The sequence below is a fragment of the Oncorhynchus keta genome, unplaced genomic scaffold (assembly GCF_023373465.1).
Source record: "Oncorhynchus keta strain PuntledgeMale-10-30-2019 unplaced genomic scaffold, Oket_V2 Un_contig_5987_pilon_pilon, whole genome shotgun sequence".
NCBI classification, from domain to species: Eukaryota; Metazoa; Chordata; class Actinopteri; order Salmoniformes; family Salmonidae; genus Oncorhynchus; species Oncorhynchus keta.
The window spans coordinates 45,842-71,832 of NW_026288618.1; the positions used below are offsets into that span (position 1 = coordinate 45,842).

Below are 25,991 nucleotides of genomic sequence, written 5' to 3' on the forward strand. Positions count from 1 at the left end.
ATACAACATAATACAGTGCATTCCGAAAGTATTCAGACCCCTTGACTTTTCCCCAAAAACTTATATTAGTTTTATTCTAAAATGTATTAAATCGTTTTCCCCCTCAATCTACACACAATACCCCATAATGACAACGCAAAAACAGTATTTTTGAATATTTTGCAAATGAAAACTTATATCACATTTACATAAGTATTCAGACCCTTTACTCAGTACTCAAGTCTTCTTGGGTATGACGCTACAAGCTTGGCACACCTGTATTTGAGGAGTTTCTCCCATTTATTCTCTACAGATCTTCTCAAGCTCTGTCAGGTTGGATGGGGAGCATTGCTGCACAGCTATTTTCAGATCTCTCCAGCGATGTTAGATCGGGTTCAAGTCGGGGCTCTGGGTAGGCCACTCAAAGAAAAGACTCCTCCCCAGTCTGAGGTCCTGAGCGCTCTGGAGCAGGTTTCCATCAAGGATCCCTCTGTACTTTGCTCCATTCATCTCCTCCCAGTCCCTGCCAATGAAAAACATCCCCACAGCATGATGCTGCCACCACCATGCTTCACTGTAGAGATGGTGCCAGGTTTCCACCAGGTGTGACGCTTTGCATTCAGGCCAAAGAGTTCAATCTTGGTTGCATCAGACCAGAGACTCTTGTTTCTTGGTCTGAGAGTCCAAGAAACTCAAGCAGGCTTTCATGTGCCTTTTACTGAGGAGTGGTTTCAGTTTGACCACTACCATAAAGGCCTGATTGGTGAAGTTCTGCAGATGGTTGTCCTTCTGGAAGGTCCTCCCATCACCACAGAGTTACCCTGGAGCTCTGTCCAAGTGACCATCAGGTTCCTAGTCACCTCCTGACCAAGGCCCTTCTCCCCAGATTGCTCAGTTTGGCTGGGTGGCCAGCTCTAGGGAAAGGTTTGGTGGATCCAAACTTTTTCCATTTAAGAATGATGGAGGCCACTGTGTTTATGGGACCTTCAATGCTGCAGACATTGTTTTGGTACCCTTCCCCAGATCTGTGCCTTGACACAATCCTGTTTCGGCGCTAACGGACAATTCCTTCAACCTCATGGCTTGGTTTTTGCGCTGACATGCACTGTCAACTGTGGGACCTTTATATAGACAGGTGTGTGCCTTTTCAAATCATGTCCAATCAATTGAATTTACCACTGGAGGACTAATCAAATTGTAAAAACAGCTCAAGGATGATCAATGGAAACAGGATGAACCGGAGCTCAATTTCGAGTCTCATAGCAAATGGTCTGAATAATTATGTAATTAAGGTATGTTTTTATATTTAGTTTATCAATTTGCAAAAAAATGTAAACTCGTTTTTGCTTCGTCATTATGGGGTATTGTTTGTTGCTGATGAGGAAAACAATGTATTTAATACATTTTAGAATAAGGCTGTAACATAACAAAATGTGGAAAAAGTCTAGGGGCCTGAACGCTTTCCCGAATGCACTTGTATGGCGAATTAAAACAACAGTGACGAAGGAAACTAAAAAATCCTGGGCAGATCTCTGAGCACTTGGCAGAGCGGGACTGGAGCGAGAGAGAAAGCAGACGTGCCAATATTTTTTCAATCCGCTCCACGCTCCAGCCTTATTCTGCTCCTCTCCAGCTCCACTACTCCACTCACATCATCTGATTCACATGGCCCCAACGGAAACCCTTGTTTTTGTCTTCTGTTGCAAAACCTTTTGCTATGTATTAATGAACTGTCTTCATCTGGTGTTCTACCTGGTTTCACCTGGTATTTTGCTTGGTATTTCACCCGGTGTTGTACCAGGTAAGCGTGATCGGTATCCTGACTACAGTGAGGGCAGCGCGGCTGGAGCGGAGAGCAGACGGTACTCTAACGACTCCACCAAGTCAGGTAAAATGCATGTGTTAAATGTTGAATCATGTTTGGTTGGAACAAAATAGTTTTTGGTAGCACTTTAGTTTACAGTGTTGAAATAACAGGATATGGTCCGGAAAGTAACAGTAAACAGGGAAATAAGCTTGCAACATCCAGGCAAGAATGCAGGAATAACCCATAAAGTTAGTATGTAGCTGCTAAATACTAATAAAGTGTGATGTATTTTCCTTATGCAGAAAATGTGTTACTGAAAACTATCAATAAGAGGCCAATAAGCAGAAGTAGAGGCCATTTATCCTCTTCTTACCAGCACCGTCGAAACGTATTAATGTACTATTACGAGGCGCATTCGTGTACCGATAGGATGCATAGGGTGTGTGAGTAGCTCCGTTTTGTACCTACAAAACTGTGGTTTATATGTAGAAACTAGACAAAAGTTTAAAATCAAGCCTCTAAACGTGACCAATCAATATATCCCGAAGCAACTGTGAGAGTGTGTGCGATTAGTTTTGTACAGCAGTGAAGCAAACAGTTGGTAAAACACCTCAGCCGCACGAATCTAACAGAACATGGCCTCCTTCAAAAGAAAAGGAAAAGACAAAGGGCAACTTTGCCCTTTTCCTTGTGGAAACTTTTCCACTCGAAGGCCTACAAACATTAAGCGTAATGGAGACCTCCACGGACAGAGTGGAGCCCCTGAACTGAGAAGACGGAGTGGGAAGAAGCGATCCACGCAGGCTACATACAGTGATACTTAAGACGTGCTTATCGTACATTGTGACAGTATTATTGTCCCCTCCCCAAACACAATCTATAATCTACTTTCCCCAAGTAACTGTTCATCTCTGTGACGTAATGATGGAAGTAGCCGATGCCAACAGGCTACATGGACACTGATAAGAAAATTAAAAGGGGGAAATATAGCATGACATAGACTGATCAGGGGAAAGCTATGATCCCTTATTGATTTCACCTGTTAAATCCACTTCAATCAGTGTAGATGAGGGTGCGGAGACAGGTTAAATAAGTCTTGAGGCAATTGAGACATAGATTGTGTATGTGTGCCATTCAGAGGGTGAATGGGCAAGATAAAATATTTAAGTGCCTTTGAATGGGATATGGTAGTAGGTGCCAGGTGCACTGGTTTAAACAGGGTATGGTAGTAGGTGCCAGGTGCACCGGTTTAAACAGGGTATGGTAGTAGGTGCCAGGTGCACCGGTTTAAACAGGGTATGGTAGTAGGTGCCAGGTGAACCGGTTTAAACAGGGTATGGTAGTAGGTGCCAGGTGCACCGGTTTAAACAGGGTATGGTAGTAGGTGCCAGGTGCACCGGTTTAAACAGGGTATGGTAGTAGGTGCCAGGTGCACCGGTTTAAACAGGGTATGGTAGTAGGTGCCAGGTGCACTGGTTTAAACAGGGTATGGTGGTAGGTGCCAGGCGCACCGGTTTGAGCGGGGTATGGTAGTAGGTGCCAGGTGCACTGGTTTGAAGAGGGTATGGTAGTAGGTGCCAGGTGCACTGGTTTAAACAGGGTATGGTAGTAGGTGCCAGGTGCACCGGTTTGAAGAGGGTATGGTAGTAGGTGCCAGGTGCACTGGTTTAAACAGGGTATGGTAGTAGGTGCCAGGTGCACCGGTTTGAAGAGGGTATGGTAGTAGGTGCCAGGTGCACTGGTTTAAACAGGGTATGGTAGTAGGTGCCAGGTGAACCGGTTTAAACAGGGTATGGTAGTAGGTGCCAGGTGCACCGGTTTAAACAGGGTATGGTAGTAGGTGCCAGGTGCACCGGTTTAAACAGGGTATGGTAGTAGGTGCCAGGTGCACCGGTTTAAACAGGGTATGGTAGTAGGTGCCAGGTGCACCGGTTTAAACAGGGTATGGTAGTAGGTGCCAGGTGCACCGGTTTAAACAGGGTATGGTAGTAGGTGCCAGGTGCACCGGTTTAAACAGGGTATGGTAGTAGGTGCCAGGTGCACCGGTTTAAACAGGGTATGGTAGTAGGTGCCAGGTGCACCGGTTTAAACAGGGTATGGTAGTAGGTGCCAGGTGCACCGGTTTGAACAGGGTATGGTAGTAGGTACCAGGCGCACCGGTTTGAACAGGGTTTGGTAGTAGGTACCAGGCTCACCGGTTTGAACAGGGTATGGTAGTAGGTGCCAGGTGCACCGGTTTAAACAGGGTATGGTAGTAGGTGCCAGGCGCACCGGTTTAAACAGGGTATGGTAGTAGGTGCCAGGCGCACCGGTTTAAACAGGGTATGGTAGTAGGTGCCAGGCGCAACGGTTTAAACAGGGTATGGTAGTGGGTGGCAGGCGCAACGGTTTAAACAGGGTATGGTAGTAGGTGCCAGGTGCACCGGTTTAAACAGGGTATGGTAGTAGGTGCCAGGCGCACCGGTTTAAACAGGGTATGGTAGTAGGTGCCAGGCGCACCGGTTTAAACAGGGTATGGTAGTGGGTGCCAGGCGCACCGGTTTAAACAGGGTATGGTAGTAGGTGCCAGGTGCACCGGTTTAAACAGGGTATGGTAGTAGGTGCCAGGTGCACCGGTTTAAACAGGGTATGGTAGTAGGTGCCAGGCGCACCGGTTTAAACAGGGTATGGTAGTAGGTGCCAGGTGCACCGGTTTAAACAGGGTATGGTAGTAGGTGCCAGGCGCACCGGTTTAAACAGGGTATGGTAGTAGGTGCCAGGTGCACCGGTTTAAACAGGGTATGGTAGTAGGTGCCAGGCGCACCGGTTTAAACAGGGTATGGTAGTGGGTGCCAGGCGCACCGGTTTAAACAGGGTATGGTAGTGGGTGCCAGGCGCACCGGTTTAAACAGGGTATGGTAGTAGGTGCCAGGCGCACCGGTTTAAACAGGGTATGGTAGTAGGTGCCAGGCGCACCGGTTTAAACAGGGTATGGTAGTAGGTGCCAGGCGCACCGGTTTAAACAGGGTATGGTAGTGGGTGCCAGGCGCACCGGTTTAAACAGGGTATGGTAGTAGGTGCCAGGTGCACCGGTTTAAACAGGGTATGGTAGTAGGTGCCAGGCGCACCGGTTTAAACAGGGTATGGTAGTAGGTGCCAGGTGCACCGGTTTAAACAGGGTATGGTAGTGGGTGCCAGGCTCACCGGTTTAAACAGGGTATGGTAGTAGGTGCCAGGCGCACTGGTTTAAACAGGGTATGGTAGTGGGTGCCAGGCGCACCGGTTTAAACAGGGTATGGTAGTAGGTGCCAGGCGCACCGGTTTAAACAGGGTATGGTAGTGGGTGCCAGGCGCACCGGTTTAAACAGGGTATGGTAGTGGGTGCCAGGCGCACCGGTTTAAACAGGGTATGGTAGTGGGTGCCAGGCGCACCGGTTTAAACAGGGTATGGTAGTAGGTGCCAGGCGCACCGGTTTAAACAGGGTATGGTAGTAGGTGCCAGGCGCACCGGTTTAAACAGGGTATGGTAGTGGGTGCCAGGCGCACCGGTTTAAACAGGGTATGGTAGTAGGTGCCAGGTGCACCGGTTTAAACAGGGTATGGTAGTAGGTGCCAGGCGCACCGGTTTAAACAGGGTATGGTAGTAGGTGCCAGGTGCACCGGTTTAAACAGGGTATGGTAGTAGGTGCCAGGTGCACCGGTTTAAACAGGGTATGGTAGTAGGTGCCAGGCGCACCGGTTTAAACAGGGTATGGTAGTAGGTGCCAGGCGCACCGGTTTAAACAGGGTATGGTAGTGGGTGCCAGGCTCACCGGTTTAAACAGGGTATGGTAGTAGGTGCCAGGCGCACCGGTTTAAACAGGGTATGGTAGTGGGTGCCAGGCGCACCGGTTTAAACAGGGTATGGTAGTAGGTGCCAGGCGCACCGGTTTAAACAGGGTATGGTAGTGGGTGCCAGGCGCACCGGTTTAAACAGGGTATGGTAGTAGGTGCCAGGTGCACCGGTTTAAACAGGGTATGGTAGTAGGTGCCAGGCGCACCGGTTTAAACAGGGTATGGTAGTAGGTGCCAGGTGCACCGGTTTAAACAGGGTATGGTAGTGGGTGCCAGGCTCACCGGTTTAAACAGGGTATGGTAGTAGGTGCCAGGCGCACTGGTTTAAACAGGGTATGGTAGTGGGTGCCAGGCGCACCGGTTTAAACAGGGTATGGTAGTAGGTGCCAGGCGCACCGGTTTAAACAGGGTATGGTAGTGGGTGCCAGGCGCACCGGTTTAAACAGGGTATGGTAGTAGGTGCCAGGCGCACTGGTTTAAACAGGGTATGGTAGTGGGTGCCAGGCGCACCGGTTTAAACAGGGTATGGTAGTAGGTGCCAGGCGCACCGGTTTAAACAGGGTATGGTAGTGGGTGCCAGGCGCACCGGTTTAAACAGGGTATGGTAGTAGGTGCCAGGTGCACCGGTTTAAACAGGGTATGGTAGTAGGTGCCAGGCGCACCGGTTTAAACAGGGTATGGTAGTAGGTGCCAGGCGCACCGGTTTAAACAGGGTATGGTAGTGGGTGCCAGGCGCACCGGTTTAAACAGGGTATGGTAGTAGGTGCCAGGCGCACTGGTTTAAACAGGGTATGGTAGTGGGTGCCAGGCGCACCGGTTTAAACAGGGTATGGTAGTAGGTGCCAGGCGCACCGGTTTAAACAGGGTATGGTAGTGGGTGCCAGGCGCACCGGTTTAAACAGGGTATGGTAGTAGGTGCCAGGTGCACCGGTTTAAACAGGGTATGGTAGTAGGTGCCAGGCGCACCGGTTTAAACAGGGTATGGTAGTAGGTGCCAGGCGCACCGGTTTGTCAAGAAGGACTGCAACACCGCTGGAATTCTCACGCTCAAAAGTTCCCCATGTGTATCAAGAATGGTCCACCACCCAAAGGACATCCAGCTAACTTGAAACAACCGTAGGAAGCGTTGGAGTCAACATGGGCCAGCATCCCTGTGGAACGCTTTCGACACCTTGTAGAGTCTGGCTGTTCTGAGGGCATGTCAATAGGTGTTCCTAATGTTTGGTATGCTCAGTGCATGGCAATAACTGTTCTATGGATGGGTGTGTGTGTGCGCCCATGTGCGTGCCTGCTCGTGTATATGAATGGATGTGTGAATATGTATAGGAAGGCAGGAGAGAATGGGTGTATGGATGCATAAGGTATATATGTTGTATGTGAATTAATGAGAATGGACAGGTAAGTGGATGTATGCATGCGTGTAAATGTTTCTGAGAAGAGGGGAGGGTGGAAAAAGAGGGGAGGTTGGGACAGGCTTGGCTTGGGTGGGGGTGTGTAAAGGGGGGTGACGAGCTTGGCTTGGGAAAGATGGAAGGATTTATCTATACTACAATGTAGTTTTATTTATTTTGCAAACCTGCTGTAAAATTAATAAGTTCTGGCCAAATTAGGACAGGTTGTCTAGCCATTATTATTCCTTGTGTGTCGTTATAGCTCAAATCCAATGGTGGTTATTGGTGAGAGTGGCGATGGGCTTTATGCCAGGGATCGGTGGGGCAGGGAGCTGGTTGGGTATCAGACACTTCCGTGAAGTATGTGTGGTGCCTCCACTCATTTCACTTTGTTTTTCGGTGGACACACTCTCCCTAAGTAGAGCCCCACCAGCCACTATACTTTAATTTAATTCACAAAGTATTATAAACTGACCGCACTAGTTAAGTGGCAGTCTTTCATGTATTTACAATGACATAATCCACAAAATGTTGGGACATTAGGAGAGGAGTTGGCGCTTAAAAGCCCTAAAAAGGAAAAGTGTCTCAAAGTACAAACTAGTACTTGATTTATGTTTTTTGTGTGTTCTTTGTTGAATGTTTGCTCAGCAGTAGTGTTTCTTTTGCAGCAATTTGTGCAAATCTGTCATCAAGGCAAAGGGTGGCTACTTTGAAGAATCTCAAATATAAAATATGTTTTGATTTGTTTAACACTTTGTTGGTTACTACATGATTCCATGTGTTATTTCATAGTTTTAATGTCTTCACTATTATTCTACAATGTAGAAAATAGTAAAAATAAAGAAAAACCTTGAATGAGTAGGTGTGTCCAAACTTTCGACTGGTATTATTTGTATTAAACCAAAAATACTGCAGTACGGGAGCAGCTCATTTTAAAGACACAAGATGCAACACCGATCAATCCAAACTCATCTCTCGGCATGTCCAGCCCACTCATTATCTCAGCCAATCATGGCTCGCGGGAAGGTTGCTGACATTTTTTCTGTGGCTAAACCAACTAGGCTCGTAATTTAACCATTTTATTTGTATTTACAGATGACAAAGAAGTTTGATATTAAGGCACATGAAAGTTCAGATGTTCGAGAAGGCATTTCTGCCAAAAAACACATTTTTATTAAAAATATATATATTTTTACTTTCAAAATGAATCTCCTGTGAAGTCGTAACTTGCGACATACACCTAGTTTCCTGAATCGGGTCACATTTATGTAGTGATAAAATAAATGGTACAAGTATGTTGGTAATTCATGTCAGGTCCGACTACGGCTTGTCATGTGCTAGCTAACAGCAACAAACCCAGATGAGCTAAATGAAAACTTCCAGTAGAGATCAGCTACTCATTAGCTAGCTAACGTTAGCTATATTATAGCTCTAATGCATAATGTTTACTGTTAATGTTTTGGAATAAGATATATTTGATTGTACAGTTGTAGTCGGAGGTTTACATACACTTAGGTTGGAGTCATTAAAACTCATTTTTCAACCACTCCACAAATGTATTGTTAACGAACTATAGTTTTAGGACATCTACTTTGTGCATGACACTTTTTCCAACAATTGTTATTTTTCCAACAATTGTTTACAGACAGATTATTTCACTTATAATTCACTGTCAGAAGTTTACATACACTAAGTAGACTGTGCCTTTAAACAACTTGGAAAATTCCAGAAAATGATATCATGGCTTTAAAAGCTTCTGAAGGCTGATAGGCATCATTTGAATCAATTCGAGGTGTACATGTGGATGTATTACAAGGCCTACCTTCAAACTAAAAGCGTCTTTGCTTGACATCATGGGAAAATCAAAGAAAATCAGCCAAGACCCTGGAAAGATAATTGTAGACCTCCACAAGTCTGGTTCATCCTTGGGAGCAATTTCCAAATGCCTGAAGGTACCACATGTACCTGTGCAAACAATAGTACGCAAGTATAAACACCATGGGACCACACAGCCGTCATACGGCTCAGGAAGGAGACGCGTTCTGTCTCCTAGAGATGAACGTACTTTGGTGCAAAAGTGCAGATCAATCTCAGAACAACAGCAAAGGACCTTGTGAAGATGCTGGACGAAACAGGTACAAAAGTATCTATATCCACAGTAAAACGAGTCCTATACTGACATAACCTGAAAGGCCACTTAGCAAGGAAGAAGACACTGCTTCAAAACCGCCATAAAAAGCCAGACTACGGTTTGCAACTGCACATGGGGACAAAGATCGTACTTTTGGAGAAATGTCCTCTGGTCTGATGAAACAAAAATAGAACTGTTTAGCCTTAATGACCATTGTTATGTTTGGAGGGAAAAGGGGAGGCTTACAAGCCGAAGAACACCATCCCAACCGTGAAGCATGGGGTGGCAGCATCATGTTCGTGGGGTGCTTTACTGCCAGAGGGACGGCATCATGAGAAGGAAAATTACGTGGATATATTGAAGCAACATCTCAAGACATCAGTCAGGAAGTTAAAGCTTGGTCGCAAATGGGTCTTCCAAATGGACAATGACCCCAAGCATACTTCCAAAGTTGTGGCAAAAAAAGTAAAGGTATTGGAGTGGCCTTGACAAAGCTCTGACCTCAATCCTATAGAACATTTGTGGGCAGAATTGAAAAATCTTGTGCGAGCAAGGAGGCCTTACAAACCTGACTCAGTTACACCAGCTATGTCAGGAGGAATGGGCCAATATTCACCCAACTTATTGTGGGAAGCTTGTGGAAGGCTACCCGGAACGTTTGACCCAAGTTAAGCAATTTAAAGGCAATGCTACCAAATACTAATTAAGTGTATGTAAACTTCTGACCTATTGCAAATGTGATGAAAGGAATAAAAGCTGAAATAAATAATTCTCTCTACTATTATTCTGACATTTCACATTCTTAAAATTAAGTAGTGATCCTAACTGACCTAAGACAGGGATTTTTTTTTAAATTTCAGGAATTGTGAAAAACTGAGTTTAAATGTATTTGGCTGAGGTGTATGTAAACCTCCGACTTCAATTGTATGTAATGTGTACAATAACTATGTATTCATACTTTGACTCTTCCATATACATCGGATGTCCACCGCCCTCATATGACATCTGCTAAACTGTTTTATCTGGTTTTTCAATGACAGACGGAACTTTGATTCTTTGATCTTTGATGCTATACAACAAAGGCCAACAAAATCCAGTTCATTACATAGATGAAGGTTATTGAACATTTAAAGAGATTGTCAGCAGATGTGGTTTTTCTGCAAGAGTTACTTCAGAAAAGCAGAAATGTAATATTTAAGGAGGAGCTCGGTTGGAGAGGCCTATGCTGCCACCTACTGTAGTAACTGTAGAGGTGTAGGCAGTCTGATAAACAATACACCCCTTTCCCTTATGTCCTAGCACACGGACCAAGAAGGACGTTTTCTACATTTTTATTGTACCTTAACATGGTGAAAAATACACATTGATTTCATTGTATATCCCCCCATCCTCTAGTGTTTTTAGATATAATTCAAGCTATATAAGATCAAACACAGACTGGAACTAATATTTTAGCAGGTGACCTAAATCACACATTCAGCAAGTTAGACAGACATAGCAATAAAAAAAGGCTAATTCAAGGAGCCTCCAAAGAGGCTGAAAAATGTCATCTCTACAAATATTTTACAGGACACTTAGAGATTGAACTACAAAATACTGATCCTTTTTTGTTAAAAAATATATCATATCATTTGGACATCAGAGCAATGTTGAGGGAATTTTGTGTCCGAAAAGGATACCCAGTATGAATTTAAGATATACAAAACCTTGCAGAAAGCCTATCCAACTGCCAAGACCTCAAAAGGACTGACATTGGCACAAAATGGAGGGATTATTGGAACATAGGTAATGAATATTATACAGGAGTCAAAATGCACAAATTCTATAGCGCAAGGCAGAGTAATGTCTTAAGTGTCAAGCTAACAGGACTCAATGATTCATGCTTTCTGTGATTGATATTAAGTTCAAAAGTTATGGGCGGAATTAGAAAGTTTGCTGTCAGAAGTTTTACTGTATAAATGTACGTTTAATCTGTACTTGCATCTTTCAAGACTTGTCAAATGAGGGTGCGATGAGATACCCAATGGGTTGGTCTGTACTTTTTCTCGTCAATCATTTTGAAAAAACATTTGCTTATTAAAAACTAGAAATCGATTGACACTCCATCGTTAAGACTGTGGATGAATCAAATGCATTATTATTTAAATATTTTTTTAAAAATGGGCTACAGAGAGAAAAAGAATAGTGCAACTGGATGTCATTTGGCATAGAGAAGTGGTCACCAACCGTTCCTGAGTCAAGATCACTTTCTGAGTCAAAATGCTCCGATTATTTTTATACATGACTTAAAAAAGACAAGTTGTTTGCAACATTAACCAATTAAATCCAGTTCTGTAGCAATGAGGTTTGTGCAGTAGGCTATAGGCACAATAAATGATCACTTCATAATGGCTGTGCTTAAATTACCCTGCCAATGTTGTTCTTCCCAGAACATTCTGAAAGTATATTTCAACATTTTAGATATATGATCACACTGGTTATATATAGTTTGTAGTATTCCTCGTGAGGCACCTTTACTGGACTGATTGCCTTCAACTGATGGTCAGTCTAAGGGGAGGGAGGTAGCAGCGGTGAGATTGCCTCTCATGCAACTCACAGACCCTCCTCTCTCTCTCCCTCCTCTGAGAAAAAGGGACACAGTCTTCCAGCTGATGGCAAAACTTAAGCTGCACTATTTCTACCTCATGCACCAATTCATGTTACCCCTATGACCAGAGAAAGTGAAATATTCCTTGATATTAAAAAAGGCACAAGCCGCTAATAATACCGAAAGTTTGTGAAACATTTTACTATACTCATTTGTAGCAGCTGCAGTTCTGGTTGTAGTGTGAGTGGAAGTAGGGAGAACGCACATTTTATGCATTACAAAAGTGTTGACAGTTGTAACGAGTTTCCTCCTCTTCTTCCGAAGAGGAGAGGCGAAACGGATCAGAGGACCAATACGCGGCGTGGTAATTTTCCATGGTACTTTTTAATGCTATCAGGTACACATGAACAAACTAACAAAACAAAAAATGTGAAAACTCAAATTACAGTCCTATCTGGTGCACACACAGAGACAGGAAACAATCACCCACAAACACACAGTGAAACCCAGGCCACCTAAGTATGATTCTCAATCAGAGACAACTAATGACACCTGCCTCTGATTGAGAACCATACTAGGCCGAAAACATCGAAATAACCAAAACATAGAAAAACAAACATAGACTACCCACCCAACTCACGCCCTGACCATACTAACTAAACACAAAACACAGAAAATAAAGGTCAGAACGTGACAGTACCCCCAAAGGTGCGGACTCCGGCCGCAAAACCTTGACCTATAGGGGAGGGTCTGGGTGGGCGTCTGTCCGCGGTGGCGGTTCTGGCGCGGGACGCGGACCCCACTTCACCCTTGTCTTTGTCCGCCTTATTTTCCGCCTCCGTGGCTTTCTCACCATGGCAACCCCTCTCAATGACCCCACTGGACAGAGGGGCAGCTCGGGACAGAGGGGCAGGGGCTCTGGACAGAGGGACAGGGGCTCTGGACAGAGGGACAGGGGCTCTGGACAGAGGGACAGGGGCTCTGGCGCCTCTGGGCTGAGGGGCTCTGGCGCCTCTGGGCTGAGGGGCTCTGGCGCCTCTGGGCTGAGGGGCTCTGGCGCCTCTGGGCTGAGGGGCTCTGGCGCCTCTGGGCTGAGGGGCTCCGGCAGCGGCGCCGGACAGGCGGGACGCTCCGGCAGCGGCGCCGGACAGGCGGGAGGCTCCGGCAGCGGCGCCAGACAGGCGGGACGCTCCGGCAGCGGCGCCAGACAGGCGGGACGCTCCAGCAGCGGCGCCGGACAGGCGGGACGCTCCGGCAGCAGCGCCGGACAGGCGGGAGGCTCCGGCAGCAGCGCCGGACAGGCGGGAGGCTCCGGCAGCGGCGCCGGACAGGCGAGGCTCCGGCAGCGGCGCCGGACAGGCGGGAGGCTCCGGACAGGCGGGAGGCTCCGGCAGCGGCGCCCGGACAGGCGGGAGGCTCCGGCAGCGGCGCCGGACAGGCGGGAGGCTCCGGCAGCGGCGCCGGACAGGCGGGAGGCTCCGGCAGCGGCGCCGGACAGGCGGGAGCACCTGCAGAGAGGAGACAGAGAGACAGCCTGGTGCGTGGAGCTGCTACAGGAGGCAGCGGCGCCGGACAGGCGGGACGCTCCAGCAGCGGCGCCGGACAGGCGGGAGGCTCCGGCAGCGGCGCCGGACAGGCGGGAGGCTCCGGCAGTGGCGCCGGACAGGCGGGAGGCTCCGGCAGCGGCGCCGGACAGGCGGGAGGCTCCGGACAGGCGGGAGGCTCCGGCAGCGGCGCCGGACAGGCGGGAGGCTCCGGCAGCGGCGCCGGACAGGCGGGAGGCTCCGGCAGCGGCGCCGGACAGGCGGAACGCTCCGGCAGCGGCGCCGGACAGGCGGGAGCACCTGCAGGGAGGAGACTGAGAGACAGCCTGGTGCGTGGGGCTGCCACAGGAACTACCAGGCTGGGGAGACTTTCAGGAGGCTTGGTGTTAGGAGGAGCCTGAAAGACCGGGCTGTGGGGGAGCACTGGAGCTCTGGTGCGCAACCTTGGCACCACTTCCCCAGGCTGGACAACTACTCGAGCCCGGACCCTCAAGAGTGCAGGCACAGGTTGAACCGGGCTGTGGGTAAGCACGGGAGATCTAGTGCTTACTACACGCACCTCTCCCCTAGGCTCCACTCCCACAGTTGCCCGGTACGAGCGGAGCGCAGGCAGAGGACGCACTGCACCCTCCCAGCGCCCCGGAGACACAGCACGCAGAGCCGGCGCAGGATAACCTGGACCAAGACTGCGTACCGGCGACCAGACCCGCTGAGCAGGCACCATACGCCCTGGCTCAATGCCCACACTCGCATGGCACTCTCGGGGGCTGCCCTATAGCGCACCGGGCTATGGACACGCACTGGCGACACCGTGCGCTCAACCGCATAACACGGTGCCTGACCAGTAATGCGCTGCTCATAATAAGCACGAGGAGTGAGCTCAGGTCTGCTACCTGGCTTAGTACCACACCTCGTGTGCCCCCCAAAAAAATTTGGGGCTGCCTCTCGTACCTGTCGCACTGCCGTGCTGGCTCCTCATATTGCCGCCGATCAGCTTTCGCTGCCTCCAGCTCTGCTTTGGGGCTGCGATTTTCCCCAGCCAACCTCATTCTCCTGTAACCTTCCTTGCATTGCTCCATCGAATCCCAGGCGGGCTCCGGCACTCTCCCTGGGTCGACCGCCCACCTATCTATCTCCTCCCAAGTTGTGTAGTCCAGATTCAGCTCTGATGCTGGCCGCTGTTGTTGTTGCTGCTGCTGCTGTCGTCGCTGTCCTTTACCACGCCGCTTGGTCCGATTGTGGTGGGTGATTCTGTAACGAGTTTCCTCCTCTTCTTCCGAAGAGGAGAGGCGAAACGGATCAGAGGACCAATACGCGGCGTGGTAATTTTCCATGGTACTTTTTAATGCTATCAGGTACACATGAACAAACTAACAAAACAAAAAATGTGAAAACTCAAATTACAGTCCTATCTGGTGCACACACAGAGACAGGAAACAATCACCCACAAACACACAGTGAAACCCAGGCCACCTAAGTATGATTCTCAATCAGAGACAACTAATGACACCTGCCTCTGATTGAGAACCATACTAGGCCGAAACATCGAAATAACCAAAACATAGAAAAACAAACATAGACTACCCACCCAACTCACGCCCTGACCATACTAACTAAACACAAAACACAGAAAATAAAGGTCAGAACGTGACAACAGTGCTGAATAACAACTTAAACATGAACTCACTCGTAAAAACAGCAGCTCTTTCCTGTATTCGCTGAATCTGTTTAGTCATGGTTTTAAATCATCTCACATTAAGAACTTTGCTGTGCGTTCAAGGCTTACTTTTAGTCTATTGGTGCGAGGAAACTGTGCAGACACGGTGATCTGAGCATTCTGATTGGCCAACAGTAGGCCTATAAGTGCACTCGATTTGCTCTTTGGGCCTGCCGAGTAGGCGGAGCATGAACTGGTTCAAATGGGAACACTTTGCCTTCCCGGCGCTAGGGCTTCTGAATCAAACGCCAACAGCAAAAAATATTTTTTCTATGCATGGTTTGTATTGTTAGATTTTATTTTTATTTTTAAAAAATGCAAGAATGTACTTGGAACTTTTGTAGAAGCCCCAGAACCCCAGAACTCATGCTGCACAACATTTCTATTGGCTATACAATTGCGTGAGAAAACAACATCGTTTTGATGGCCTGTATTAAAAAAAGGGAAGGATCCCTCAGCTCTCTATAAGCTAGGCCTAATGTATTTATTTCTCAACCTTCCTAATATTAAGCACATTGCTTCCCTTTACAACAGGAGTAAAGCCTACCTGGCTGGTAGGAAAATGAACCATGGGAAAGGCGTGATTCATTCGCTACTTAAGTGCATAGATGACATGTATATTTTTTCCCCTGCCCCTGTTTTGAGACTGGTGCATGATAGTGGTCCATTCTAAATCAAAACCAATTTCACACACAAAGTGCATTCGGAAAGTATTCACACCTCCTGACTTGTTCCACGTTTTGTTACTTTACAACCTTATTTCTAAAATGGATTTACATTTTTTTTATCCTCATCAACATACCCCATAATGACAAAGTGAAAACAGGTTTGTAGAAATGTTTGCACAAAAAGAAAATATGACCATTATTGACATTAGTATTTAGACCCTTTACTCAGTACTTTGCGGAAGCACCTTTTGGAAGCGATTACAGCCTCGAGTCTTCTTTGGTATGACGCTACAAGCTTGGCACACCTGTATTTGGGGAGTTTCTCCCATTCTTCTCTGCAGATCCTCTCAAGCTTTGTCAGGTTGGATGGGGAGCGTTGCTGCACAGATATTTCGAGGTCTCCAGAGATGTTTGATCGGGTTCAATTCCATGCTCTGGCTGGTGTGCTCAGGGTCATTGTCCTGTTGGAAGGTGAACCTTCGCCCCAGTCTGAGGTCCTGAGCACTCCAACATCTATTGTGTTCCAACGTCTAGTGTAAAGCCTTCCCAGAATAGTGGAGGCTGTTCTAGCAGCAAAGGGGGAACTCCATACTAATGGTTATAATTTTGGAATGGGATGTTCGATGAGCAGGAGTACTTTTGGTGATTGTAGTTTATCTTTAACAGGTTATTACTTCATTCTTACCTGGTCGTTGCAGTGCTATTTACTCTTTACTATTACTTTCTGGATGTTACCGTTATTTCAGCACTGTAAACTAAAGCGCTATACAGTTTTGGTTTTTCATGTTTAGTGACTCATGGGGAAAAAAATATTTGTGTGACTTAATTCTGGATTTGCAGAGGAGTAGCTCGACAGCTCTGTGTTTTTCATGATATTTGTTAATACTGTACAACAAAAAAAAAAGAGATTTCCGTGTTTCATTTGTTGAAGAATGTTCTAGATGATCTTAAGCCCTCCTAATGGTTCATTTGCTCTTTACAGTTAATGAGATAAATGTTGCTGTGGAATGTGGAAGCTGCTGACATATGCATCCAGAGGGAAAGGTTCCTCTTCTTAGTGTAATATGTGTAAACTGTTGCTTGCAATAGGTATAACAGTATAATGTGTGGCATGTTTAAAATATTTAAGTATCTTTGAACTGAACAAATGTTTGTACTAGGCCTATTTATTCCTAAAGTATCTGTTCTATCGGTGTCGTTTGGTATTTGTGTTACAGAAAGTTTACTTCACAAACCCTGGAGACAGAAAGCCAGGAGCTCGCCCACCCCTGCATACCCACCGAACATAGACCGGTATATATACCTGGAAATGTTGCGTACATGGCTAACGAAGCAGATGAACACACACACACACACACAAACACACCTACCTGTGGGACTGACCTGTGTGTATCCTCAGACTTTAAACAACCAGATAGACTCTGGGAAATATGCACGCCCTCATCCGTTACAGTCTTTGAAAAAAAAGTGCTATCTAGAACCTAAAAGTGTTCTTCTGCTGACTCCATTGGAGAAATGTTTGACGAACCCTTTTTGCTAAGATTATACATATATTATGAAAATGGACAAAAATTTATGATTTTATGTTGTCTACAACGAACTTGATAATGAGCAACTAATGCTGTAAAAGTATTGGAAAATGTAACAAAAAAGTGTTTTGGAATAAGGCACAAGATTAAAGCCTGTTGTGAAGGAAATTTTACTTTGAAGAAACAGTCTTGAAAATATTAATCTTGTCTTTCCCTCGCACTTCATAAAATGCGCCACCGCTTTTCCTCGCAGATCCCCACTGGAAAGCTCCACAGGCAGAATCAAAGCAAGTAACAGGAAGAGAATCATAACAGATGTATATGGGGCAAGAAGAGAGCCCCTGCTCGCAGCACCAAGTGGAGTTTCTTACACAGGGACAGGAAGTCCATCTTAAATGAATCATTGTTTATTATCGGCGCGCCGGAGAGGTTCCAACCTGGAGAGGTTCCAACCTGGAGAGGTTCCAACCTGGAGAGGTTCCAACCTGGAGAGGTTCCCGTTAGTCCCCTTATATACTGGTTGCAGACACGTTAAATAGGCATAGTTCATAGGGTTGGTACTGGCATCTGTCTATCTTAACTTAACAAACATATTCTGGGTGTTCCACCAGATAGTCCTCAGGAGAGGGTCATGACTCCCTCTCCTCCCACCCCTCATATCCTCACCAGACTTAGGCAGAGACCAATGATTGTTTATGGCACCAAAGACCAGATTAACATTTCAAGACTGTTTCTTCACAAAGTAAAATTTCCTTCACACGCTCTTTCTGAACTTTCTATATATATCTCTCACTACTTGTTGTCTTTGACTCTGAGCAACAATGACACTGTCTGAGTGTGTCACTCATCTCCCCTGTCCCCTTCTGCACTTTGTCCTTGTTTATTTCTCTCTCTCGCTCTCTCTTTCTCTCCTTCCCTCTCTGACTATCTCTCTTTCTTTGAATCTCTCCATCTTCTCTCTCTGATTCTTTTCCCCCTGTCCTTCAAGACTGCCACAGGGTCTCAGACACAGAGAAAGTAGTAGTAGCTGGCTGTGCCAGAGCCCCTACATTGGCGTCCCCTCAAAGGGCATACCCCAATCCCCCAGCCCCTCCATCACTTTCAGCGACTCCTCAGCCAGCCTCACCCAGAGGAAAGCCAAGGTAAGTCTGTCTGTCCATCCGTACCTACAGCCATACCTACATCCATCCGTCTGTCCGTTAGATCATAGACAATCTATGACACCCTGTGATGTTGGCTTAGGCCCATGGAGTTATTTGCTGGGCTCTGGGGGTAATAATACACAAGAGCATGCATGACTCTAAATCATAGATTCTATAGACTGTGTACTTCTTATTATTCTCATAGTTTGTCCTATGAGGCATATGGCTCCTATACAGTTTAAGCTAGAATCCCAGTTTCTTAGATACTTTGATTGATTTGTATGTTACTCAAAGTACATTCAAGGTTTTTTACAGGAAAAATAGTTTTTCTTTGATGACTAGGATGTGTACATGCAGCAAAGTGTGTGTGTATGGGGATGAAACGAAGATACAATAAACTAGGTTCAGTCAGCTTCGCCTTTGACGTCATGGCCCCAGTGAGATTGAGGTAGCTGTCACCTCCGATCCAGTTCTGGTTTATCAGTCTTGACTTCAGACTGCAGTGCTGTTGGAGCATAGTGACGGTCACAACCAGGGTTGGTGCATCCTACACATAGACTGGAGAGTGTACGGACGTGTGTTAGTGAGTGTGTGTGTGTGTGTGCGTGTCTGTGTGTTGTGGTGTTGGTATTGTTTCTGTGTGTAGCAATGTTATTATGGTGCGATTGTGTGTCCGCATTGCTGTGTTTACATCGTGTTGTGTCTTGTCAGGCTCTTGGTCCCGAGTTTATCAGAATGGCTGACGAACCCCAGGTAGTTCTGGAGCTACCCGGATCCATAGTGGTAAGAACATTTACCACAATATTAATGATTTTTGTCCTTGAGTGTATCTTTTTTTATACCCTCCTTTCTGTTTGTGTGTCTGTTTGTGTCTCTCTCTCCCTCTCCCTCTCTCTCTCTCTCTCTCTCTTTTTCTCTCACTCCTTCGTCTCATCCCTCTCTTCCCACCAGTCTAAGAAGGGCAGGTCTTGTTCGTCTCAGAGGGAGGTCATTGTGGTGTTGCCCAGTGGTCAGTCTGTATTGGTCAGATGTGACATGAAGTCCAGAGGGAGGGACGTGTTCGACATGGTGGTGGCTCACGCTAACCTGGTGGAGCACTTCTACTTCGGACTGGCCTACACCGACGGTAAGAAACTGACGACAGCTTTGTGTCTCATAAAGATACAGATGTAGGATCTTAATTTGATCACTCTTGTTGCTGAGAAGTTTGCAGGGCATGCAAACTTGTAGTGTATTTAAGGTTTAAAAAGGCATCTAAAGTTTGTCATTTCTACTTTAAAATGTCAGACTTGATTTTCCCTAACTAAAAATGTATCGACCCCTACAAAAATGTTTTAAATTCATTATAATCCACATAATAATTCACATTTCCTGTTGCGGCAGTATTATTTTCCTGCTGTAGCAAGCTGGCTCAAATTAAGATGCTACATCTGTAAAGTTGATTTTATAATGTCATATATCTTTCCTTTCATTTAGATGATGAATATTTCTTCTTGGACCACGAGACGAAAATCTCTAAAGTTGCTCCTGACAGTTGGAAGAAAGTAGTGTCGACCTCTTTTCTTGTTTTTCTAAGGATCAAGTTTTTTGTTGATGATATCTCCTTCATATTGTGAGTCTGCCATACTTTTTTAAATTTAAAGTATCTGGAGATTTGGTGTCATGAACTGTTAGTGAAATGCAGTTATCAGTTTTTTCGTTAAAGAAATGTACATTGTTGTGGTGTTCCAAGACACAGGGTGACGCTTCACCAGTACTACTTGCAGCTGCGGAAGGACATCCTAGAGGACAGGTTGTACTGCAACGAGGAGACAGGCATGTTCCTGGCAGCTCTCGCTCTACAGGCTGAGTTTGGGGACTACATTTCTGAGGTAAATTGAGTGAAGCACTGTCTCAGATATTTAATTTTTTAAATATTTTATTTTATGAAGTACATAATGGATTACGTTCTCCGTAAAACCCTGAGAGATTGTATGGCTCTTAATCAGTCTTCCAGCCAGAGCAGTAGGTTTATTAACCTTGGTGTTAAATTATGTGGTAAAGAGTATTGATAGGATGAAGCACTAAGCTCTCCTCTATTGACTTATTGAAGGCTTTCGATACTGTTGACCACTCTTTATTTATTCAAAGATTGACTGCAATTGGTATATTTCTTCAGGTGTCATGTAATTGGTTTGACAATTACTTGATACACGGGACACTGTTTTTTTCTGGTGGTATTACGTCAGATTTCCTTGAATTTACGAAAGGTGTCCTACTAGGATACATTTAAGGTCCTGTACTTTTTACTGTCTTGTCATGCCCTGTCCTCAGTATTCTTTGTTTTCTTTATTACTTTGGTTAGGTCAGGGTGTGACATGGGTGATGTATGTGTTTTTGTACTGTCTAGGGGTTTTGAGATTGGTTCTCAATTAGAGGCAGGTGTTTATTATATTTAGGCAGCCATCTTCTTTGGGTATTTCGTGGGTTATTGTCCATGTCTATGTCTAGTTGCCTGTGTCGACACTAGTATTATTATAGCTTCACGTTCGGTTTGTTGTTTTTGTTTATTAAAATATATAAGATGTATTCATATCACGCTGCGCCTTGGTGTCCTCAATACGACGATCGTGACATGTCTATATGAACTATATTGGTTTATCTACAGAAAATGTTAAAAATACACCTGTATGCAGATGACACTGTTGTGTATGCCATTGCCCTCGCGGTTGAGCAGGTTCTTTCAGAGCTTCAATCTGCCTACATTGCTTTACAGAAAGCCTTTGTTGAACTGAATTTGGTACATAATGCAGGTAAAATCAAGTAAAAATGTATCTGATGGTATATGCATCTGTACAATTAGATGGTTCCCTCATTGATCGTTTCCCCGCTTATAAATAGTAAATTGGGCTTATTTTATAGGAATAGGCCATGCCTTTCATTAAACGATAGAAAACAAATCAATCGGTCGACATTCATAGCCGTTATAGATTTTTGCAATATTGTCCTTATGAATGCCACTGTCTGGAAGCCATTGGATGCAGTTTATCATAGTGCATTAAGCTTTATTACTGACAATAGGTTCAGTACACATCACTGCATTTTGTACCAGAAAGTAGGTTGGCCCCTCTTGTAGATCGATGCATATCAAATCAAATCAAATCACATTTATTGATATAGCCCTTCGTACATCAGCTGATATCTCAAAGTGCTGTACAGAAACCCAGCCTAAAACCCCAAACAGCAAGCAATGCAGGTGTAGAAGCACTCTTTCACTCTTTTTGTTTATAAAGCCCTGCTCCCATCAACTTCTGCCGTACCTTACTTCATACGGATGTACAAGATACCAGACCGTCTCAGGGATGGCTAACTCTGGCGATCCCTTCCATCTCCACTGAGTTAGGTAAATCTGCTTCTAGTTTATTTTGCACCTTTAGACCCCAGTGAGTCAGGGGGCAGTTGAAATCGGTGAAGGGGCAACATTTTGGGGGGTTCTTCCATTGGAATTATATTGAATTCTGCTTATATCAAGCTATGCTAGGGTTAAATATTTTCCGGTATTTTACAAATGTTTCATCCCGAGAATACAGCACTTTTCTCCCGGGTAACCCGATATTTCCTGGCAAAACCGGAAGTGTCATTCAAAAGCATTATAAAGCATATAAATATGTCCGGCTTTTAATAGAGCTTTAAATCAGCATGACAATTGAAACATTTACATTACATTTAAGTCATTTAGCAGACGCTCTTATCCAGAGCGACTTACAAATTAGTGCATTCACCTTATGACATCCAGTGGAACAGCCACTTTACAATAGTGCATCTAAATCTTTTAAGGGGGTGAGAAGGATTACTTTATCCTATCCTAGGTATTCCTTAAAGAGGTGGGGTTTCAGGTGTCTCTGGAAGGTGGTGATTGACTCCGCTGTCCTGGCGTCGTGGGGAGTTTGTTCCACCATTGGGGGCCAGAGCAGCGAACAGTTTTGACTGGGCTGAGCGGGAACTGTACTTCCTCAGTGGTAGGGAGGCGAGCAGGCCAGAGGTGGATGAACGCAGTGCCCTTGTTTGGGTGTAGGGCCTGATTAGAGCCTGGAGGTACTGAGGTGCCGTTCCCCTCACAGCTCCGTAGGCAAGCACCATGGTCTTGTAGCGGATGCGAGCTTCAACTGGAAGCCAGTGGAGAGAGCGGAGGAGCGGGGTGACGTGAGAGAACTTGGGAAGGTTGAACACCAGACGGGCTGCGGCGTTCTGGATGAGTTGTAGGGGTTTAATGGCACAGACAGGGAGCCCAGCCAACAGCGAGTTGCAGTAATCCAGACGGGAGATGACAAGTGCCTGGATTAGGACCTGCGCCGCTTCCTGTGTGAGGCAGGGTCGTACTCTGCGGATGTTGTAGAGCATGAACCTACAGGAACGTGCCACCGCCTGAAACCTGATGCTACCTGAGCCTGATGAGCTGTATATTAAATATGTTTTATGAGCCCTACATTAGTGACATTTACTGAGCCCAAACCCCAAAAAAGGCCAAACGATTGTTCCATTATCTATATCGTATAGACTACTGCACATTACGCAGGACAGAAAAACATAAAAGCTCATAGATGTAGCTAGCTATATGTTCCCATTGGTAAAAAAAAAACAAAATGAAACTATCTCCAATAGGCTAATCTTTTTGAGTGTGAACTGTATTACTGTATAGTATTATACTGTATTATATGGAATTGCGCACGCTGGTCAAACCATGATAAAGCAGAAGAGAACATGAGATTCTGGTGCAAGCACATGTGTCCTACAAAGTTACAAGTAGGCTATAGGCTTGCCAATTTGAAATATAGTATGGCCTAATTCATTTTGAAATATAGTAGGGCCTACTTGTATAGGCTAATTAGTAGGCTGACGCATGTATACCTTACATAATATTTCCCCTAATGTTATTAGCCTACCTCTATTGTTGCTTCATTCCGCCCTCGTTTTCAACAGTTAAATGAAATACGTTTCGTTGTCCTTATCTTCATCATTCTCATGGCATCCTTGACTAGTTTAAGACTGGAATTAGATGCAGAAGGCTTTCACTTCTCTTCACGAATAGATTGAATGGTTATTGGTTATTGGTCTGAGTAAATAATTGCTATAGCCTACCGCCTTCGCACACTCTTTAACCTGTGAGTTCTGTTGGATCCTGTATTTAACATTTGGCAAAAACAGCTTGCTTTCCTCTTCGAATAGTCTATTGGTATGTGACGTGCTAAAAAAACGATGTCCAACAAGATACTCTAGTCTACCTAAGGAGTGTTTTTTAAGGATAGGCCAGCGAATGTATTGCCTGAAAGAGGCAGACTAGGACATCTATATATATATATATATATATATATATATAGGGTATATATCAATCTATAATTGGATTATCTATTTTGGATGCAATTTGAATGGAGCTGATGGACAGGGAGAAAGACTGCAAGAGATGATTGGTTTACATGTATTGTGAATTGCGCTCCATACTGAGACGGGCTGTCTGTCCCCACCCTGAGCGTTGATTCATCATGCAGAGACAGTAGAGAAGACAGACTTAGACACTGCATGTAATTTAACAGTTCAATTTCACGCCATGCTGTTCATATAAATGATTTATTATAATTTATCGGTTCCTTGCAGTGATTATTCCCTGGAAAAGGGAGTGGCTTTGGGGGGTAAATCTTGGAAACCGGGTTCCCGTCATTCAACTCTGTTCAACAATAAACATAAAGTTCAAATGCAGAGACTCCGAGACCATTGAGTGCTTTTTGAAGTGACGGGTTGGTGTGAAATCTGTAGCCCATCTCCACTTCGCTGTATCAACACAATGGAGCGCGCCCTACATCCTAAAGCTCGGCCGTTTTGGCAACGAACATAGGCTACAAGATACTATCGATAAGATAATTCACCTATTGCAAACCGCCTATGTGAATGCAGCCGTACACACAGCTGTCTTACCCAAATGATGCAAACTATATGCTGAAAGTAGTAGGCTAACAAAAATAAGGAATAGCAGTTTAGCTTAGAATACAGACGAATGCGAATGAATGAAAGCGAACGGAACAGAATAGCGGTAGGCCTACTAATATGCCTATAAGCAAAATATCAGATCAATGAAGGCATGACACAATCTATATTTAGGCTAGTAAACAAACACGGTAAACAAAAGGGGAACGCCTACGCCTACCCAAACAGCCTACTACAGTGAGATACAACTCAATCATCAAGTTTGCAGATGACACAACAGTAGTAAGCCTGATTACCAACAATGACGAGCCTACAGGGAGGAGGTGAGGGCTCTGGGAGTGTGGTGCCTGGAAAACAACCTCTCACTCAACGTCAACAAAACAAAGGAGATGATCGTGGACTTCAGGAAAGAGCAGAGGGCACACCCCCTATCTACAGAGACGGGACCGCAGTGGAGAAGCTTCAAGTTCCTTGGCGTACACATCCCTGACAAACTGAAATGGACCACCCACACAGACAGTGTGGTGAAGAAGGCGCAACAGAGCCTCTTCAACCTACAGATGCACAATTGAAAGCATCCTGTCTATCACCACCTGGTATGGCAACTGCACCACCCACAAGTGCAAGGCTCTCCAGAGGGTAGTGCGGTCTGCCCAAGCCATTACCGGGGGGCAAACTACCCGCCCTCCAGGACACCTACAGCACCCGATGTCACAGGAAGCCGAAAAGATAATCAAGAACATCAACCACCCGAGCCACTGCCTGTTCACCCCGCTATAATCCAGAAGGTGAGGTGCAGGTGCAGCAAAGCTGGGACCGAGAGACTGTTAAACAGCCATCACTAGCACATTAAAGGCTGCTGCCTATAGGCATAGACTAGAAATCACTGTCCACTTTAAGGAATGAAACACTAGTCACTTTAGTTATGTGTATATACTGTATGCTATACTACTCTACGGTATCTTAGTCACTTAATAATGTTTACATGTCTTGCGTTACTCATCTCATATGGTATATACTGTATTCTATAATATTCTACCGTATCTTTGTGACTTAATGTTTACATATCTTGCATTACTCATCTCATATGTATATACTGTATTCTATACTATTCTACTGTATCTTAGTCCATTCCGATCATATGTATATAGTCTTAATTCATTCCTACTTAGATTTCTGTGTATTGGGTATATGTTGTGTAATTTGTTAGATATTACTTGTTAGGTATTACTGCACTGTCGGAGCTAGAAGCGCAAGCATTTCGCTACACCCGCAATAACATCTGCTAATCACCTGTATGTGACCGATTTGATACACACAAACACACACACACTCCGAGGCGCGCTCTGTCCGTGGTGCTGATAGAGCGCAGCGGAGATACAGATTTCACGCCAACCTGTCACTCAATCATTTGAACTTTTTAGTTCATTTTATATAGGGGCATAAAAACTGAGGTGGCACAAGTTTCAACTGAGGGGTCTATGCCCCCTTTTCCAGCCTCGCGGAACTGGGTCTGTGCACCTTACTTGTGGAATAATCTCCTAGGCTTTTCTAAAATGTAATTAATTGGTCTAGAGCAATTCAAAAGGCTAGTTGAGGACCTTTTTACTGGAGAATGTGTTTGTTTTTATGATTGTGTTTTGCTTTTCGTGTATTGATGTGAATAGTGATGTGTATATTGATGATAATACAGGGCTCATCTGTAAAAGAGACCTTTGTCTCCGC

The 25,991-nt window shown here is 45.3% G+C and overlaps 1 protein-coding gene across 1 annotated transcript in view; it reads left to right on the forward strand.

Moving 5' to 3' along the window:
- Positions 1 to 25,991, forward strand: part of LOC118369383 (tyrosine-protein phosphatase non-receptor type 13-like) — a gene marked incomplete at its 3' end in the record, with an annotated part of 43,575 nt that overhangs the window by 11,824 nt on the left and 5,760 nt on the right. Inside the window, exons 5-11 of the mRNA XM_052510651.1 lie at positions 1,781 to 1,867; positions 16,855 to 16,930; positions 18,155 to 18,308; positions 19,020 to 19,091; positions 19,260 to 19,434; positions 19,785 to 19,920; positions 20,041 to 20,179. Of these exons, the coding sequence (XP_052366611.1) occupies positions 1,781 to 1,867; positions 16,855 to 16,930; positions 18,155 to 18,308; positions 19,020 to 19,091; positions 19,260 to 19,434; positions 19,785 to 19,920; positions 20,041 to 20,179 (839 nt within the window). The remainder of the gene's footprint in view (positions 1 to 1,780; positions 1,868 to 16,854; positions 16,931 to 18,154; positions 18,309 to 19,019; positions 19,092 to 19,259; positions 19,435 to 19,784; positions 19,921 to 20,040; positions 20,180 to 25,991) is intronic.